Source organism: Phoca vitulina, unplaced genomic scaffold (genome assembly GCF_004348235.1).
Source record: "Phoca vitulina isolate PV1807 unplaced genomic scaffold, GSC_HSeal_1.0 scaffold23, whole genome shotgun sequence".
NCBI classification, from domain to species: domain Eukaryota; kingdom Metazoa; phylum Chordata; class Mammalia; order Carnivora; family Phocidae; genus Phoca; species Phoca vitulina.
Genome location: NW_022589726.1, coordinates 19,132,392 through 19,153,104, shown reverse-complemented (window position 1 = coordinate 19,153,104; position 20,713 = coordinate 19,132,392). Strand labels below are relative to the sequence as shown.

The window sequence follows — 20,713 nt, the reverse complement described above, 5'->3', positions numbered from 1 at the left end:
CGACTGAGCCACCCAGGCACCCCTAGAACTATTTTTTTTTAAAAGATTTATTTACTTTAGAGAGAGAGAGCACTAGGGGAGGGGCAGAGGGAGATGGAGAGAGAGAAAACTTTAAGCAGACTCCCTGCTGAGCTTGGAGCCTGACATAGGCTGATCATGACCCGAGCCGAAACCAAGAGTTGGACGCTTAACACACTGAGCCACCCAGGCACCCTGAGATAGAACTATTATCAGCTCCATTTTACAGATGAGTGAATCGAGGTTTAGGGAGGTAAAATACCTTGCCCAAAGTCAAATGTTATCAAGTGAGACAGTGGAGCTGGCTTTTGGGTTGTTGACCCAGTGTTCTGGTTCCCCAGGCTGTATATTCAGGTGCGTAGCTGACCTTGCACTCTAGGAGTAAAGCAACCACAGGCTGCTTCTGGATCTGCAGACGCAGTGGCCGCACGGAGCCAGGTTTAGGGGAAGAACAGTTCCTTCTCCCTGGCCTCAGCAACGTGCTCCTGAGGGGTCAGCTTTCTCTTCCCAACCACAGGGGTTGGTGAATGTAACTGTATTGAATAGTGTCTACCCCAAATTCATGTCCACCCAGAACCTATGCATGTGATATTATTTAGAAATAGGATCTTTGCAGATATAATCAAGTTAAAATTACTTGAACTCATAGTGGATTAGGGTTGGCCCTGATTCAGTTACTGGTGTCTTTATAGGAAGAGAGAAATTTGGACACAGAGATACGCAGAGAAAAGATGGCCATGTGAAGATGGAGGCAGAGAATGAAATTATGCTTCCGCAAGCCAGGGAACACCAAGGATTCTGGGAACCACCAAAAGCCAGAAGAGACAAGGAAGGATTCTTCCCTAGAGGCTTGAGAGAGAGCATGGGCCTGCTGACACCCTGGTTTCAGATTTCTAGCCTCCAGAACTGTGAGAGAATAAATTTCTGTTATTTTAAGCCACCCAGTTTGTGGTACTTTGTTAAGGCAGCCCTAGGAAACTAACACAGTAACCCAGTGCTGTGCACATCACAGCTGGGCGCCCTAAGTATGGGTGGAGCAGAGTTTGAGAGACCAGTTAAATGGACTGGGGTGTGTGTGCCCATTTTGGGGTGATGAGGGAGAGCAGTATAAAAATAAGGTGTTTACTCATCCAGCTACTGGCCAACTCCTAGACAGCGTCTCTGCGTGACTTTGCACGTGTGTGTTTGTGTGTGAGTTGTATCTGGGGGGTGTGGCTGCAGTCTTGTTTTTTTTTTTTCTGGATGTGAGGATGGGCGTTCTTCATTGGTAGCAACTTATAAGATGAGGATTCCCTTTGGGAAACGTTGCCCCCCACCTCCAGTCATCCTCTCCACCCCTAGATCTTGGATGATGATGCACTGTACTTAGAGAGGTTAAGAAACTTGCCCAAGTTTTCATGCCAGTTAGTAAAAAAAGGAAAATTCAGATCCAAAACTCTGGTTCCAAAGACCCTGCCCTCTTCAAGAGCTCAAACTATTTCTCGAGCTAAAGAAAGCAAACTCTTTTCAAAAAGATATGGGCGATTCAGTTAACCTTCTTTAAGTACTTTTTTTCTAAATTTGAAAGCAACGCTTGTTTATTTGTAAAATATTTAGAAAACATTGAAGTGTTTCAAGAAAAAATAAAAAAAATATATATCCTGGCAATAACTACTGCTAATATTGGGCAATTCCTTTCCAGTCTTTTCCCCATACAGTTATATATTATCAACAAAATTAGAATAATACTGCAAATAGTTTGGTATTTTGCTTGCTCATTTAACATTATCTCACAAACATCTTACCTTATTGGTTTTTATAAATATAATTTGTAATTACTAAATAATGCTCCATCACATGGATGGGCCATCATTTACTGCATAAGTGTCCAGCTTTTTATAATGATAAACATGCAACTGTTAACATTTTTCATACATATTGGTCCTCATCTCTATTATTTCTTGAAGACAGATAAGGAATAATACCAGCCCATGGGTATGGGTATTTTAAGGCATTTGATATATAATGTCAAACTGTTTACCAAAAGGGTTCTACCTCCCAGCAGAATGGGAGTGCCTCCCGCAGCACCCTCACCAAGACTGAGCGCTAGCATTGAAAACCTGGCTCTGTTCTGCAAAGGGGCACCCCAGGATGCGATCACTCAGGTTGCCTGCGTCCAGCGGACCGCAGGCGGCCGCGCGGGACAGGGAGGCCGGTTACGAGGACCCCGGCGGGACGTGAGACGTGATGGGGGCTTGAGACGAGGCAGTGGGGATGGAGGGAACAGGAACACACGCACGCGACCAGTAGAACATTCGATGCGGAGGAGGGGGTCGGTGCTGATAACTGCGCGCCGGGCGGGGTGCAGGCCAGGGTGGAGGCCGCGTGTCAGACTCGGGCCTCTCCGCGGAGCGCTCGGCACCCACCCGTGAGGTGGCCGAGGCGCGAGCCCCTCCCACCCCTTTAACAGGGACACTCCCCTTTAAGGCGGGCGCCCGCGCGCACCCGGCCCCGCCCTTCGGGGGCGCGCGCGGCGGCCGCGGCGCCGGCTCGGCCGGGAGCGCACGTGCCGGCGCCGGGCGGAGGAGAGGGAGGCGGGAGCCGGGCCGAGGGAGGAGGGGAGGCGCCGGGGGCGCGCGCGCGCGCGCTGGGCGCTGCTGGGCTGCGGCGGCGGCGGCGGCGGCGGTTACTATGGCGGAGTCGGCCGGAGCCTCCTCCTTCTTCCCCCTTGTAGTCCTCCTGCTCGCCGGCAGCTGCGGGTCCGGGCCCCGGGGGATCCAGGGTGAGTCCCGGGCCGGGGGGCGGGGGCCGGGATGGAGAGGGCCGGGCGAGGGCGAGGCCTCGCGCCGCGGCCCCTGGCTACAGCGCGCCCCCTCCCCACGCGCACAATATGGCCGGGTGGGGGGCGCGGAGGAGTCGGGGTGACCGTGGTCGGTGTCCCCAGACTTCCGAGGCGCAGCTGCCCAGCTGGGACCGAGCTCACGCAGGGCCCCTGGGGACCCGAGCCCTCTTCCAGGCGGAACTGGATTCGGGGAGCTCTCAGGGTCGCGCTCCCAGCACCCCCTTGTTCTTTAGAGGGGAGGGCAGGCTCCCTTCCCCGAGATTTGGAGGTCCGTGCTTCTGCCTCTCAGCATGTCCAGGGGCGGGGGTCTTCATTCCCTCCCTCCAGATGCTCTTGGGGGGCGCCTTTTCTCCCGCCAAGATTAAGGGGCTCAGGCGATGGGTCTTTGCTTCTCCGAGGTATCCTGATGTGGCGAGCCCTTGCGCACCTCAGATGACAGGGGAAAGGGTCTCTAACCTTTCCTTCAGGACCTGCACTTGGTGTGTCTCTTCCCTTCCCTCTGCTTCCTCCCTATGTTCTGGGAAAGGGAGTCACATTTCCCCTACGTGCAGCCCCCTTGAGTTCAGGGGGGCAAAACCCCCACATACACATGCCCTGTGGAAGCTGTTTGGAGGAAGGGAGACCAGCAGGCCCCTAAACGTTTTTGGAGCTTGGCTTTGAAATCTCTCTAACCCTAGGAAACCTGGTTCCAGAACGGTTAATCTGCATCTAGGTGTATTTGCTTTCCACCTCGCTTCCCCCACCCCACCCCAGGGGGCCCATTCAGTTAATCACTTTGTGGATGCCTTTCAGGTGAAATCCTAGAACCTCCCTCCAACCCCCAAGATTATTTAAAGATCCCACCACTGGACCGACTCCCCGGCCCTTGGTCAGTACTTATTTACCTTCCTACACAATCCCTTTTCCCAGCCCTGCCCCCCACGCACTCCCCCACCCTCACACACCCCTTACCTTCCAACCCCCACAGCCTTCTGCTCCCTGACACCACCCCCACCCTTCTCAGTATAGAGGTGGGTACCTTTCTGTGGGACACTCGACTGGGTGTGTTGTTTATGAGGCTTGGGGGCTAAGAAGAGCAGATGAAACCCTAAAATATTTAATTTAAGAGACTCGTCTGAAATGTGCTTTGGCATTGGGGTAGCAGATGAAGGTTATATTTGGCAGTTATATTGAAGTGATTATTGACCCACAGATGGATCTGGGAGAGACGATCAGGATTGTATTCGATCCCCGATGTACAAAGCCTGGGCTTTGACTTCTCAGCAGCCCTTAACCTTCCAGCTATGGGAGATCAAGTGTGTGTTCTGTGGCTCTCCTCTCTACTAAAAATAATGATTCTCAGGTGGGTTCAGGCTTCTTTAATAAACCAGACAAACAAGAAAAGACATCATCCTACTTTGGAGTCTCAAAAACAAGTTCATTATCTCTAGCTTTGATATTTGTTCCCAGTGGTGTAGTCTGTGCAGTGGGGTCTTTGTTCACTGGCTAATGCTTTTCTGTTAAGCACCTCGTGTGTGTTCCTGGGTCTCGCTGCTCTGTGCATGGGTAATATGCCATGGGGTCTGATAAACATGATGAAGGTCTACGAACATGGGCTGACAGTTGTAAGATAATGGTTTTTGTGAATAATGTTCGCTGGGCATTATTATGGGCCATGTTTTTGGATGTGTAACATAATGTTATTTCTCTAGTAGGATAGTAAATAAGGAGACTCAGCCATCAGGTTTGTCATTTTGTATGTGTCTGAATAAATCTTTACATTCTTTCCATAAAATTTTTTATACTGTCCCTAATATAGTTAAGATTTTTAACAGCCATTTCCCTGTTGATTTGGTGTAGTGTCTGTGGGGTTTTTCTTGTGGTGAGCCTAGTTAAAAATGTTTAATTGGTAATCCAGCTGGTTCTGAATAGGGCAGAGTTCATTTTTTGTAACCTTCCTAAAATGGATGTTTGTTAGGGTGAGGATGGGTGGGCATAATAGGGAGTTAGTTTCTTTTTTTGGTAAATTGGAAATTAGGTTGTGTGTCCAGCAAACATTCTCGAAGGCCTTTAAACTTCTTGGCCAGACACTACAGTTTTTTCCGGGACACATGTAGTTGCCAATAGTGCATGCTACAGAGACCACTGTTGCAAAAGGCTTAAAGTAAAACGTCAGTTCTGGGAAAATAGAGGCTGTGGGATTAACAAGAAGTTGATTGCTTTCCTCCCCTGCACTTCCTCTGTGTGTTCCCCTAGGTGAGCTGGAGGAGTGGCTGAGCCAGGCAGCCCTGATGGCTGGTACTTGGACATGACATGAGGGCAGCAAGGGATAGGTGTTCTATTAGTGCATTAACTGAGACTTAATAAAAGGCCAGTGACAAGGAGAATGAGTTCCAGGTTATAAACAGCATCCGCTTGATAGGTGTAGCAGGTTTGAAGGCCTCACTTTGGAATTTTCACATCAGTATTTAAAAATGTAAACTTGCATTAGTAATGGGAGAACATGACATAAATTTCTTAAGACAAAAGCAACAAGGGAGACGTTTGAGGTTCTGATAGGAACATTTTGGATTTCTGTGAACAGACCTAAAAATCTAATTTCAGGCCAAGTCTTGTAATTTTGTTGAGTGCACATGGATTTGAAGTACAGTGAAAGTGAACTCTTGTAGAGAAAAAGAGAATCTCTGGTTGATTTTGTTAAAAGAGCTCCTGGAACAGATGTGATTAAAACATATTAAATGGCTACTCTGGTTAAAGGTTGGAGCCAGATGGAGGGAGGAGGCCAGATCTCAGCCCCAGAACTTTGCTCCCTTACAGGTTGTCCTTGAACAAGTCACTTGCTTAACCTTTCTGTGACTGCCTCAGTTTTCTCTCTGTAAAGTAAGGAAACAGCCCATGTAGTTCTTATTGGGACATTTGTGAGACTAACTTACTGATAGCCAGTTGGCTGGGAGGTATTTTTAGACACAGTTTCTGACTTCAGGGAACAAGCAATGTTGGGTTACTTTTTATCTTATGGAGCAGAATAACATACTCTTGGGATTGATAGAAGCACCACAGGCCACAGCGTGGTTAATTTCTTCTGATTTGTGCTTTTTTTTTTTTTTTTTTTGTAGACTATTTCAGATTTCCTCAAGTTAATTTCTGTCTTTTGACAGGCTCTTACATCGTAGACCGGGCAGCGTACCTGTGCTAATCAAAGACAGTCTGAAGGGAGTGACCTGCTTTAGGCTTTATTGGTTTGGCAACGTTTTAATTCTTACGCAACTCTGGGTATGTTTATGGCACTATGTAAATGTTACATAAGAACATGGAGGCTGAGAGGGGGCTGGAATGGTGCCTGTGAACACAGGAAGGTTAGACTGAGGACTTCATCCGAAAGGACCTTGGGAAGCTGCAATCAGCACAGGAAGAAGCTGCACTTCATTTTCCTCTAAAAACCTTTTTAGATGATTGTGTCTTTCAGGTGGACTGCTGTGTTATAAATAGGTTTATTCTCCACTGGTGAGCTAATTGTAACCTTGCTACCAAAATATGAATCAGTAAACGAGGAGACGAGGAGCCGTGCTGCTTCTTTCGGCATGTCCTGTCGAAGCTGCTTGTTGCATTTTGGAACATGAGTTGAGTTGCGTTGCAGTCTGCTCTCATAACTCAGGAGTACAGGGTGTTGAGGTGGAATGGAATTCTCAGTTCATGGTGCTTTAGATCTTCTTTATTTTTGAAGGTTAAATTAGAATACTGAAGTGGCTCTTTTGTTTTAATTTTGAAATCCTTATTGTTTACTGTTCAATTTTTGCTCAGAGCAGCAGTGAACATTAATTCTGGAATCCCGCCTCTTTGTCTTGTGTTATTTGTCTGTTACAGTAGGAGTTGATGTAAGAGGGTCTTATCTCATTTTCCTCTCTGTGTTTATAAAAAGAAAATCCTAGAGCCCTCTTTCTCATCCATCCCTCTGACGCTGGAAGTGCTGCTGGCATCCGTGGCCCATCAGTTCCGCCTGGGCTGGGAATGCTGAGGCCTCTGAAGGAATTGGCTCCTCAGACCCGCAGTCTCCGCTGCATTTCTACCCCTCTGTAGGCTCCGCCTCGTGGCCAGGTTCCAATACCTACCTGCCTGCTCCAGGTTTTTGCTCTCCTCAGTGTCTCTCGCACATGTGGTTTGACCTGAGCTTGGGCTCCCGGAGGCACCATCCCTGCTCTTGCCTATTCTCTCTGCCTGCTGGCTTCTCCATCAAGGACACCTGTAACACCAAGCAGAAATACTGTTTCAGAGTGTATCTCTCTTTCCCTGGCTCGGTAGAGCTACCAGCATTTGGTTGAGCCATGGCATTTGCATCCCAGACAATCTGACCTGCTCTCTGGGTTTCAGAGACAGTGCCACCTCAGGGAGCTCTGGGGTTCTTTTTGGTTTTCTTTCTTCTCTCTCCACTTCATCCTAAGCCTGCATTTGTCTTACTAAATATTTTGAATTTAACATAATGAAAGTAACTGTCCTTCCCTTTAAAGTGTCAATCACCCCTGATATTTACACAATTACATATAGGAGATTTCTTTATTCATTAGGTTGGGTATGTGCCTGGAGTGGCTCTTGGCTTGGGGAAATAACCCTGAGAGAACAAGATGGACAAAAATCCCTAAGTCCCTAACTGTCACAGAACTTACAATAGCAGTGGCTCAGACTGAAGATAAATAAGTAAACACAATTCTCAGTCTTAAGTGCTCTGGGGAAAATAAAACATAATGATGTGCTAGAGTGTGCTGAGAGCTACCTTTTCACATCTCTCTCAACTTCATTGTTTCATCTGTAAAATGAGGCTAATACAGTCAAGTGTCATTATTCGTGGTACTTATGTTCTATAAAGTCGACTGGAACACTGGATTAGCAAATACTGAACCACTGCTCCTAGGGGAAAGATGGGGTTAGGTTCCTGTGAGCCGCTGGTCACCACCTCTTCATCGACCAGTCAGTACATAACCTTGCTATGTGTGTGTTTCTGGTTAAAGACACCTTATTTAATATACATTGGTTAATTAACCTTGGACTTAAGGCCAACAGCACTATAATGAAAGCCTGAATGACACTTACCTGATAGACATATTTTCTCTGCAAGGTACATCACTGTCTCCTTGAGCTTGGGAACACTGGAGAGCATTTTAGCCCTGCTCTTGGGGGCCATTTTAAACAGCGAAATCCCCACCACCAACACGAAAATGCAAAAAGGTGAAAAGGCACAGAGTATACTATGAAAAGAATACATAATTACAGTATGAAAGCTGAAATAGGAAGGCAGAGCATTGTCACCTTGTTCACCATCAGGTGGGGACATGTCATTGGGTGATTCCCATTTTTTACCACTGCACATGTCTGTGAATGACCATGAAAGCACTGAGAGTATTGATTTTGGGGTTACAGATAAATTTTAATGAATATGGAATCTATGAAAAATGAGGATCACCTGTATTTTGTTAAAGCCATACGCAGATCATTGTGGCAGAGATAAAATTATATGGAATTCCAAGGATTCTTAAATGGTTTCACTGAACCAGAATTTGAATATAGAGAGAAGTCCCATTTCCAGTCTGTAAATATATAGTTATCTGAAGTAAATATATATAGATATCTATATATAGTGATCTATATATATAGTGATATATAGATATGCAGTGATCTAAGTAAATGTATAGTGATCTGAAGATTCCTTTAACACATTTATTGAGCACCTAGGTTCTAGAGATACAACAGTAAGCAAAAAGACAAATGCCTTCCTTTGGGGCACCTGGGTGGCTCAGTCATTAAGCGTCTGCCTTCGGCTCAGGTCATGATCCCAGGGTCCTGGGATCAAGCCTCGCATCGGGCTCCCTGCTCGGCGGGAAGCCTGCTTCTCCCTCTCCCACTCCTCCTGCTTGTGTTCCCTCTCTCGCTGTGTCTCTCTCTGTCAAATAAATAAATAAAAATTTTAAAAACAAAACAAAAAAAAGCCTTCCTTCATGAAGCTTACTTTCTGGCAGGTGAGATAGACAATAAATAAAATATAAGGTGATTCTTCCTACCGCAGTCCACCCTCTGCCCCCTCCCCCCAAGATTTCCTGCCTTTGGAATATACCACCTTCCAGTTATTAAACACGAATCTAGGTACGCCTTGGAGGGATTATGCAGATGTGATTAAGGTCCCAAATCAGTTGATCTTCAAATAAGGGGACTGTTGTGATAGACCTGACCTGACTGTGCTAGCCCTATGAAAGCAGTTTTCACAGCTGATTGCAGAAGAGGAAGTCAGAAATGCTCCAGCTGGTTTGGAAGAAAGTAAATATCCGTGTGTGAACTGCCCATGGGGGCCACGTGGCTAGGAACTGCGGGCCAACTCTCAGAGCTGAGAGTGGTCCCTGGCTGTCAGCAAGGAGGTAAAAGGGGACCTCAGGCTTCCATCTACAAGGCAGTGGAGTTTGCCAACAACCAGTGAGCTTGAAAGAGGTCCCAGCCCTGGAGGAGAAGGCAGCCCTGGCCAACACCAGTCACGCTGTGCCTGGACTTCTGACCTACAGAAACTGAGATAGTAAATAAGTGGTGTTTTTTAAAGAGAGAGAGAGAGAGAGAGAGAGAGAGAGAGAGTGTGTGTGTGTGTGTGTGTGTGGTGGCGGCTCAGATGGATATGTGAGAAGGAAAGCAAGAAGGGAACTAACAACCCAAGATAGGCTCAAGGAGACTTGAGACCTGGTACCCAACCATGCTATTGATGGACCTCGCATGTGAAAAGTTCTTTGACCACATGTGGCGTTCACCTACTCTGCCAGTTACCTAGATAGTTGTGAGTGAGTGGAGGAGAGAGGAGATTGTGAGTACTTTGGAGATAAGTTTTTTAGGTGGTAACAATGTTTGAGGGGCGCCTGGGTGGCTCAGTCGTTAAGTGTCTGCCTTCGGCTCAGGTCATGATCCCAGCGTCCTGGGATCGAGCCCCGCATCGGGCTCCCTGCTCGGCAGGAAGCCTGCTTCTTCCTCTCCCACTCCCCATGCTTGTGTTCCCTCTCTCTGTCAAATAAATAAAATCTTTAAAAAAAAAAAAACAACCAATGTTTGAGTTGAGGAATCTGAACTGAAGCGTATCTCTTTTTATTAAGTAGTTGTGAACCTGCCTTGCCCTAGATCTTCATGTGTTGTTTTGGTGTACATTTGTATATTACATTTTATAATTGTGATCGATAAGATTGAATTGTCATCAGTGTTCATTTCTAACATCCAGGACCAAGCTGAATGGTGAGAGGGATACTGAGGAAAGAGTCTGTCCTTGCCCTTAAGAAATTTACACACAAATTGACTTTTCTTCTTCTTTTTGGAACAACCACAAGACCCTTCTCATGCAGTGGGATGGCAGTAGTAGTAAAGGCATCTGGTTAACGCTTACTGTCTACTCAGGTGTGATGCTAAGGACTTGGGTTATGTCAGTTACTCTCTGCAGCTACTCTGAGCACTCTTATCCCCATTTTACAGATGAGGCGACTGGGGCATGGTGAGGTTCAGTGGTGGGCTCGAGGTCTGTCAGACTCCAAAGCATGTGCTCTAAATCCTGTACTCTACCATATCCTACGAGGACTGTGAAAGTAATTTTCTAACCAGTCTCTGCTTCCAGTCCCCCACTGGTCGTCCATTCTATTGCTGGATTTAACTTTGGAGAGCATGCCCTCTGTATCTCATGATTCCACTGCTTTCATGTGGCCTCCAGGATCAACCCCAGACCCCTTAGCCTGGCATCATGGTGCATCTGATTTGGTCTCGTCTCCCTTACCGTCCTTGTCTCTGGCTGGAACCTTGCATCTGTCCGTTCGCCGTGGACCTAATATGCCTTGTGTTTTGCTTGGCCTTGGCCTTCTCTTCTTAACCAAAGTGACCATCCTCCAATGTGGGACCATCTTTGTCCTGCCTTCCCCTGGTCCATGGTTCCATCCTCTCTGCTCTTCTCTTTGGTCCATCTGCTCCTCCCACTCTCCCAGCCTCTGCCCTCTAAAAATGGATGCTCAGAACTGGCTTATTCTTTCTGTGGCTTTGTCCTGTCACAGAGCCTTGCACATTTTAAGTACTTAATAAGTTTGTTTAATTGAATTCATTCAGTTCTTTTCCATCCTCTCAGCAATATCCTAGGTAAATAATTCCAGTTCTGTCCCTGCTGTACTTTTAGTATCTCCTCTTTATGCAGTTTTTATCCTAGTCACTCAAAAATGCTACAAACATTTCTGAGTTACTTGGAACATGATAAGCTCTCTTCCTACCTCACCACTTTCATCTTTGTTTTATTCTACCACCTACCCATTTTATTCCAGCCAAATGCACTTGATCTCAGCCTCATTAGTTTTATTCTCAGCCCTGGCTGATTTTTTTCTCCTTCATTGTCCCAGTTGCCTGAAACCATTCCTATTCCTCTTCTCACTCAAAACTGTGACATACACTGTCTCCTCTCCACTCATCCATAGTATAGTAAATAGGTCAGGAAGCAAATACAAAATGCCACTCATAAACATCCTCCCCTGCCCTAATGAGCCACAAATACGTCTATTTAAATACAACAAAGAGAGAAAGCAGAATGGTTTTACATGTTCATTATCAACTGTAAGTAAAGGAGAAGTACCAAGGTACTCCTAGATAGTCTGAATAGGACAGCTGAGTCCATATACTTGGGTCCTAGGAACACCAGGCACGCTCCATAGTAAGACGCCACTCATTCCAGTTTTACCTTGACATTCTCCTGGGCAGCAGGTGGGCCCTTGCTGAGATATTCAGGTATTTACAGTCAGCCATAAATTAAGTTGCAATGACAGGTCTCCTTAGCATAAACATCAAACGTCTCTTTTGAGTGAGAACAAAGCTTTCATTCTCTAGACCTGAGGCTTAAGGGTGAACTTGTTTAAACAGCTCTCTAGGGTTGGGTTTGTCTCCAAGTAGAATGTCAGAAAGGCAGTTGGTAGAATAGATAGAGTGTGGAGCTGGCTTTTCAAACACCTTTCCCTTATGCAAACCCCATTCTGAGACCTTTTCCCAGATTGAAATTAAATACCAAGCTTATCAAGTGTCTTATTGTTAAATCTCTGGGTTTTTTTTTCCCCTCCTCATACAAATAGCTTCCCTTATTAAGTCGGTTGCATTTTTTTTCATAAGTGCTTTTTACCAGTACATTTTTTGGTTTTTTAGGTACCACCCAGCTGCACATGTAAAATTTGACTTTATTTTGGCACTTGGATACTTGAGAGGTTTTGTTTTGTTTTGTTTTAATGTATTTTTAAAATCTAATTTTGATGATTGTGAAGGGTGAAAATGTAACTTTCTTTTTTACCAACCAGTAGCATTTGATTGTTTTACTTTAACATTAACGTGATGTTTCTACTTAGGTTAGAGGCTTGGCTGCTGACGCATTGTCAGTTCCCAGTTACTGTCCCTTGTCAGTTCCCAGTTACTGTCCCCCCTCACCCCTTTGGGGAACCAAACATTACCTTTGTTTTGTGACACTTTAGTGCCAGACGCCTCCATTTTTTAACCTGATTCACGATTTTCCTAAACATTTTGGCAGTTGTCTAGATTAGTAGTTACTGAACAATATTTTTCTTTTTTTCTTTGTCTTTTTAAAGCAGTGCAACCCTTTAAATGTACAAATGTAGAAACGTATGTACAGCAGATAAAATCCGCTCTGGTAGAGCCCCCTTCCCTCTCAAGTTATTAGGCTGAGATTTATTAAACACAGTACTATTTGCTAGGCACTAGACACCACTGAGAAAATGGTGAAGCAACGCAGGGCAGTGGCTTCCCCCTGGTGGAGCTTAAAGGTTCCTGGGACATCTTGGAGAGCACAGGGGTTCAGGAGGAATACAATCTGAACACTAGACTTCCAAGGGTTTTTTTCCTTGTTATTTATGTATGTATGTATGTATATAAATAAGTGATCTCTGCACCCAACGTGGGGCTCAGACTCATGACCCTGAGATCAAGAGTTGCACGCAGTACCACCTGAGGCAGGTGCCCTGAGTTGTTTTTTCCATGCATGTGTGAGGTGTTTAAATGTTTTTGTTTCATAATTGAGATTATATTATACATATTGTTTTTCAAAGATGTGATATTTTTTAAAATTGTGGTAAAACACAGATAACAAAGAATTTACCATTTTTTAACCATTTTAAAATGTACAGTTCAGTGGTGTTAAGTACCTTCATAACGTTATCACCACTATCTGGTTCTAGAACTTTTTCTTTACCCCAGAGGAAACCTAGTAACCCATTAAGCAGTAACTTCCCATCCTCCTTCCCACTCCACTCCCCAGCCCCTGACAACCACTTATGTGCTTTCTGGATATTTAATATAAATGGAATCATATAGTATATGGCTGCTTTCACTTAACATAGTGTTTTCAAAGTTCATTCATATTGTAGTGTATATCAATAGTTTATTCATTTTTATGGCTGAATAATACTCCATTGGATGAATATACCACATTTTGTTTTTCCACTCATTATTTGATAGACATTTGGGTTGTTTCCACCTTTTGACTATATACATAATGCTATTATGAGCTTTCGTGTACAAGTTTTTGTTTGAACACTTGTTTTCAGTCTTTTGGATGTATACCTACAAGTGGAATTTTTCGGTTATATGGTAATTCAACATTTAATTTATGGAGGAACCATCAACTGTTTTTCGCAGCAGCTACACCATTTTATGGTCCTGCTGGCAATGTATGAGGGCTCCTGTTTCTCCGAGTCTTCACTATCACTGGGTATTTTTCTTTTTCATTTTCTTATGGCCTTCCCTACTGGGTGTGAAGTGGTGTCTCGTGGTTTTGATTTGCATCTGCATTTAAAATTCATTTGCATTTGAGATGATGTTGGACATCTTTTCATGTGCTTTTTGGCCATTTGTGTATCTTTTTTTGAGAAATGGTCTATACAAGTCCTTTGCCCATTTTTTAATTGTTTTGTGTTGTTGAGTTATGAGTTCTTTATGTATTTTGAATACTAGGCCATTATTAGATATATGACTTGCAAATATTTTCTCCCATTCTGTAGGTTGTCTTTGTATTCTCTTGATACTGTCCATTGATGTACAGGTTTTAATTTTGATGAAGGCCAGTTTATCTATTTTTCTTTTGTCACTTGTGCTTTTGGTATGCTAAGATAGCATTGCTAAATCCAAAGCCATAAAGCTTTACCCTTGTTTTCTTTTTTGAAGTTTTAGAATGTAAGTTATAGCTTGTATATTTAGGTTATTGATCCATTTTGGGTTAATTTTTATATATGGTGTGAAGTAAGGGTCAACTTCATTCTTTTGCATGTGGAGATCCAGTTGTCCACCAACATTTGTTGAAAACTAGTCCTTCCCCCTGAACGGTCTAGAAATTCTTGTCAAAAATCAGTCGATCATAAATGTAGAGGTTGGTTTCTGGACTCTCAATTCTATTCCATTGATTTATGTGTCTATGTTTAATGCTAGTACCACACTGTTTTGATTGCTGTAGCTTTGTAGTAAGTTTTGAAATCAGGAAGGGTGAGTCCAACTTTGTTCTTTTTTTTCCCCCTCAAGATCATTTTGGCTCTTCAGACTCAGAGTTGAAGTGTTTGTTCTATCCTAAGGAAGCTGTAGGGGGTTTGGATAAGGTCCAAGGAAGACTAATTAAAATAATCATGAGTTGTAATAGGCTATTCTTATCAGTTTGGCTTGTCTGATGGATGCTGTCATCTGGAAGGAGGAGGGCTGAGAGGCAGTTTATGATCAAATTGTAAAGTCGTGAAGAGGAAGGGCTACGCGAGCTGGTTTGGGCACCTCATCATGGATACTATAAAGTTAGAAGGTTGCCCAGTGAGGTTTGGAAGAGGCAAGTTTAGTATACCTGAACAGGACAGTGCCCCATTCTGGTACAAAATCAGTGAAGCTTATTATCCTCAAGGAGCGATTAATTAAGCTAAAAGTCATAAATACTGGAGCTTTAAAATGTTTTAGAACATTTGTGGATCTTTATCTATCTCAAATGTGGATGTTTTGCAGCTCGCTTCTTACATTTTGAGGTTGGTGCCACCACCCTGTGCTCTCCCACACCCTGTCCCCTGGAGATGTGGTCTGGGGCAGAATAGTGTGCTGAGTGGCCGTGAGTCTATGCCTGTATGGTGGCTCTTGGGAATTCCCATGAGCCACACCCTTGCTGAGTGTCTTCCCAGTGGGTCAGAGAGAGAGAGGACCCAGCCCCAGTGCCCTGCCTACGGTGGGGTTGTCTTTGCTGAGACCCAGCTGTGTTAGTGCCGCCATAACATGCAGCTAGACAGAGACTGCCCAAGTTGGGACTTGTTGGTCTTCCTCAAAACACAGCCTCTCTCATGAATCAAATTTGCATCTACATCCTACCGCATACCACCTTCTAATCATATTTTGGAGCCACACTCAAATCCTGCATAGGTGGTTTTGTTTTTAGTTCCGGTTTGACTGACTTTTAATAACAAAATGCTGTGCTAGTGAGAATTTCATTCTGACCACTTTTTGGGGGAGGGGGAGGGGCTGAGGGAGAGGGAGAGAGAGAATCCTAAGTAGGCTCCACGCCCCCAGCACGGAGCCTGACGTGCCACTCAATCCTACAACCCCTAGATCTTGACCTGAGCCGAAATCAAGAGTCGGACACTTAACTGACTAAGCCACCCAGGTGCTCCCTGGTTCTGATCACTTTTTAACTTGGTTGTGTCTCACGTGATTTTGTTATTCCTCTGTGATTGGTTTTCCAAATTGTGTTATTTCTACTACATAACTCCTTGGTTGTGGAATACAGAGAGTTTTAGGTATGTATTGTTTATATGCGTGTGTGTAGACTGATTTAACCTGATGAGTCACTATGAAGTAGATTATAAAGGGCTATTAGCATTCATTAGTCCAGATTTAGCTTTTCAAAGAAATCGCGATTAGGTTTATGATTTAGTGTACCTAGTACATTTACAGTAAATTCAGATGTTTTTATAATTTTATTACTTATTTTGAGAAATGAATATTAACAGAAGACTAGCCCTAATGTCTGTCTTTAAAGTTCAGGAAAAAATATATAAAATTTAAAGCACTTCCCAGTGTTGGATCAGTGATCCAAACAATGTGAATTTAAAAACAAACTGGATTCAAATTTCAGCTGGAGGATTTTAGAGGTCATCTAGTTCATTGCCTTCTCTCTGATGAATCATGAGGAAAATGAGGTTCAGAGAGGTTAAGTGACTTACCCAATGCCACACGGCTAGTTACTGGCAGAGCTGAGACTAGAATAGCAGTTTCTTGCTGTGCTTGCTGTGGTCTTACTGTAACTTGCCACTTCCTAATTAGTGGTTAAAGAGACGTTTTACGTGTGCATGCCTGTGTGTGTGTCTGTTTGAGTCTTACATTTAGAGGAGAGATTAAAGTTTATTGAGCACCTATTTGCCGAGCACTTTTAAAATGTATTATTTCATATAGTTCTTACATAGTCCTGTAAAATGATTATTAACAGTCCCACTTTACAGATTAGGAAACCAGGGTGCAGGGAGGTTACTAACTTGCGCAAGGTCATGTGATTGGTGTTAGAGCTGCTATTTGAGCCTTGGGTCTTTCTGATCTGTTCCTGCCATCATAACCCTGCTGTGGCTCTAGTGATAAGTAACTGAAGCCTTTTCAGGGGTGTGGGCAGTAGTGATGGTTATCTTAAAAATGTATCTTTTTCAGACTTCTTCCTCACTCTGTAAACTGTATAGATGTACACAGATGTGTGCAGAGCAAGTCCTTCTCTGAATACTCACAGCGCTTAGCGGGTGTGTGGCTAATCTTCCTACCATCTCTGTAAGATAAATGGTATTTTCTGGTTAGGCGGCTGAGGCCCAGATGGATTCAGGGACTTGCCTAACCCCTTATCACAAACACGCACGGCCCTGCTCCCAGTTCCGTTCTTCATCCCGTCTCACATAGATTTCACCACTTTTGTTCTTTCCTGTCTTACACCAAGATTGTTGAAGTACTTCCCAAAAAGAATGAGCCACGTGTGGGTGTGTTCGTTCTCCAGAATGAATCACTGTGAAAGAGGCCACGAACCAACGAAGGGAGAAGAAGTATCTGGAATCAGAGGCTCTTGGCTCTCCTGTCTGCTAATTGACAGACTCTGAAGTGAGCTTTTTTTTTTTCAAAAGGCGGCTGCGGGTCTGGCCTGTGTGTCCCACTGTGCTCAGAATAGCCCTCTTAGAGTTGCTCGTTTTCCCTTCTTGCTTCCCAAAATAGCCCCAATGCTGTTCTGTTTGCTGGATGTCATGGCACATGTATTGAGAGGTGTGTGCTCCACGGGGAACCCCTTTGTGCCTGAATGTCCTCCCTGACACAAAGGGGGGGGGGGGCATTAGCTTCCTTGGATTACCGGTCAGGACTGCAGCGTGAGTAAAAGGTTTGGCTCGAGTATTCAGAGAGTTGCAGAAGTAAATTTGAGTTAGCAAGAAGAATAAAAGAGGGAGCAAAAAGAGGTATTTGGGGGAAAATGAGGAGGTTTCTTTGCCTTTCTTGTGTCTAAAAAGGGCTGGAATCGAAGTTTAGGAAGAACTGATTTTTAAAATTGCTTTTATGATTTGGATTCTAGTCTAAAGGGTACCTGCTTTAAACTTCCTGCCCTTAAAATAGAACACTACCATCACCCTTCAGCAGGTAGCTGCGTGTTTTGGAATTTCTCCCAGAAGAAAGGGCTCTCTCTGATCAAAGGCCTTACGGTGAAGCTCCACAGCGGCGTTTACCTGTCCATGTGCGCTCTCCTTTGTTTCCGTGGGTGGGAATGGCAACGGAGTGCATTATTTGTAGAAAGCCTGAGGAAGGGGGCTTGGGCACCGGAGATATTTAGAATCTGCCTTTGGAACTGAAAAGCCGAGAGATGCCTTCCAGGGTATTGCAGGAAGAGACAAAGATAGACTGTTTACAGCCTGAAGGGGTGAGTTACAACAGGCTGGTTTTTCATGGGATTGGTCATAACGTCTCTTCTCTGGGGGCCTTGGTTTGAATGTATTCCCACTTGGTATCCAGATAGTATTCACTGAGTGGCCAGTGTGGGACTTGGGTGGGCTGCCCCCTCCATTCCCCGATGGGCAAATGCTTCATTCAGCAGCGAGTCCCAACCTAAGTGTCCTAGTGGCCACAGCCGTACTCCTGCCCGTTCCGAGAGGTCAGGGCTGGGTTAGGCTCATGGGAGACAGTGTTGGGGAGAACCGACTGCTGCTGTCTGTGCTATTCTTGTTAGATGGATAAATAAAGGATTTCAGATTCCAGGGCTGCTGAACTGGCTTTCAGAGGCACCAAATTCATTTACAGTAATTTCCTGTCAACGGTGCACACTTATGTATAATACACACCCAGCAGAACTCATTAGTCCCAGACATGATTGCACACACTGCCTATTTGGGGGGAAAAAAAGCGTGCATGTGTGTGTATATATGTATAAAACATATTTATATTTATACATTTTTATATGCGTATATATTATATATGCATATATAGTATTTTCAAAGTGATATCCAGGGACCTTCCAGAGTAGATTAAATTTATTGAGCACTTTTTATGCATCAGCTCATTTGATCCTCACAGTAACTTTATGATGTAAATATTAATGTTATCCTCGTTGGAGGTTATTCTTTTTGCTCCTCATGAGAGGTGCACCTGCCATGGACTAAAGGGAGGAGGAGGATGTTGGACTATGGGCAGGAAGCTTTTCAAAGGAAGTGATGGTCAGGCTGAATTTTAAAGGATTTGTGAGAAGTAGCCTTTTAGGAAAAAAAGCATTGCAGCAAAAGAATGTGTGAGAGCATGCATACTGCATTCAGCAAACTGTGGCATGCCTAGTGCCCGAGAAAGGAGATGGGGTTGAGGAGCCATCATCGAGTGAGGAAGCCTGGGCGGTTTTGGAGGGAAGATGTAGGGGTGGGGCAGGTGTGGTGTCCTGTATCCTCCAAGGGCCAGGTGTCTTCCTTGACATTTCAAGGAAAACTTCATTCCCAGCCACAAAATAATGTGTAATGAGTCTAAGGCAGAGTTCGAAAGGTGGTTTCTCTGTTTCTCATGGGCATTAGATAGGGCCACTTAGAAGAAAATGGTGGAGCTTGGAAGCCTGGTTTCCAAGCTGAATAAACAGGTGAAAAGCTGGTGCTCCCATTGACGGTGTCATCTTTCTGGCGCCATCTCTACAAAAGCTCCTGATTTGGGAACATCAAGTGTGCTAAAGGCTTATATTCTAAGTCTGGAAAAGGACCTGGGAGAGGATCTCACCATTAATGTCAGTGTACTCCCAAATTTCCCGCAGCTCTGCAGTGTGCGTGTACCAGCTGCCTCCAGGCCAACTACACGTGTGAGACAGATGGGGCCTGCATGGTTTCCATTTTCAACCTGGATGGGATGGAGCACCACGTGCGCACCTGCATCCCCAAAGTGGAGCTGGTCCCCGCTGGGAAGCCCTTCTACTGTCTGAGCTCCGAGGATCTCCGCAACACCCACTGCTGCTATACCGACTTCTGCAACAAGATCGACCTGAGGGTGCCCAGTGGTGAGTGGACACCCTTGTTGGACTATTGGCTCATCCTGGAGGTAGGGCACCCCCGTCATCTCATCCTTCTCTACTCCTGCCCAATCCCTTTGTTTGGTGATATGTAGAAGTACCTTTTTGATGTTCCCCAAGGTGACAAGGGGATGGGATTCCTCCCCACTCAGGTTTGTAGATGAGAGGTCGGAGGAGACAGATGGTCAAGGTAGTCCCAGGGTTGAAAACTGCGTTCTGGCCACTGGCTGAGCAGCCATGGGCAGCTGGTAAGGAGTGGGAGAGCCAGGCAGGGATCCCCCCCCAAGGTATGGAGACAACCGCTGAGCTGTGTGAAGGCAGCTGCTGGGTGAGGGTGATGGCAAGGCAGGACGAGAGGCCAGAGTCGAAAAAGAAGGACAGCAATCAAGGCTGAGAAGGATTAGCTGGCATCCCTTTTGCAAGCGTACCATTTAGAAGGCATCACTGGGGAGAGCAGAAGAGGAGGGACTTAAACCTGCAGGGCTTAAAGCAGCTGTTACGAGTGGAAGAGCAGAAGTTGGCCTGGGGCACTGAGGTGGGATAGTCCCATGAAATGTTGTGGATGACAAAGTGGCTTGTGAGTTGGACTGTTGAAAAGGGCTCCTCCATTGGAGAGGTTTGCATCTAAGAGCACCGGGCAGACACACAGCCTGGTAAGACCAGGGAGGTCAAGGGCACCTTGAACACAAGCAGAGGGAAAGGGCATTTTCACATGGAGGGAGGTGTTGGGGACAGATAAGGCCAGAGCTTTCCCGTGTTTTTACTGTGTTCTTTCCCTCTCCTCTCTCACTTGACCCAGGTCACCTCAAGGAGTCTGAGCACCCTTCCATGTGGGGCCCCGTGGAGCTGGTAGGCATTATTGCTGGCCCAGTGTTCCTCCTGTTTCTCATCATCATCATTGTTTTCCTTGTCATTAACTATCATCAGCGTGTCTATCACAACCGCCAGAGACTGGACATGGAAGATCCCTCATGTGAGATGTGTCTCTCCAAAGACAAGACGCTCCAGGATCTTGTCTACGATCTCTCCACATCGGGGTCTGGCTCAGGTACCGAGTCCTTTAGCGATTGTGTCTGTTGTTGGTCTTTGTCACCAGTTCCCAGCAGGATAGAACGTTTGTGAAGAAGGCTGGGCCTTGTACTTGTTTCTGCCTGCATTGAGGCGTTTGGCTTCCTAATTCCCCTTCTTTTGGAGTCTGATATGTAATAAGATAATGGGTCCACAGAAAATCTTTCATTCCCTGGGATTCCAAAGGCCAAGTACAAAACTCTCTATTCCAGAAACCCTGCCTCTCCAAGTCTTGCAACTATACATGTATTAAAATTCACCTGGTTCCACCTGAGCAGTGG

At 45.2% G+C, this 20,713-nt stretch overlaps 1 protein-coding gene across 3 annotated transcripts in view; it reads left to right on the top strand.

Annotated features, from left to right (window-relative positions):
- The first annotated feature begins 2,667 nt into the window (after positions 1–2,667).
- Positions 2,668–20,713, top strand: part of ACVR1B (activin A receptor type 1B) — a 33,616-nt gene continuing 15,570 nt past the window's right edge. The window contains exons 1-3 of one of the 3 annotated variants that reach the window (XM_032420560.1): positions 2,668–2,779; positions 19,113–19,352; positions 20,164–20,412. In XM_032420560.1, the coding sequence (XP_032276451.1) occupies positions 2,689–2,779; positions 19,113–19,352; positions 20,164–20,412 (580 nt within the window). In that variant the 5' untranslated portion in view covers positions 2,668–2,688. Of the gene's footprint in view, positions 2,780–4,031; positions 4,182–16,469; positions 16,949–19,112; positions 19,353–20,163; positions 20,413–20,713 lie in introns of those variants that run through there. The other 2 variants (XM_032420561.1, XM_032420562.1) reach the window with 2 other exon arrangements.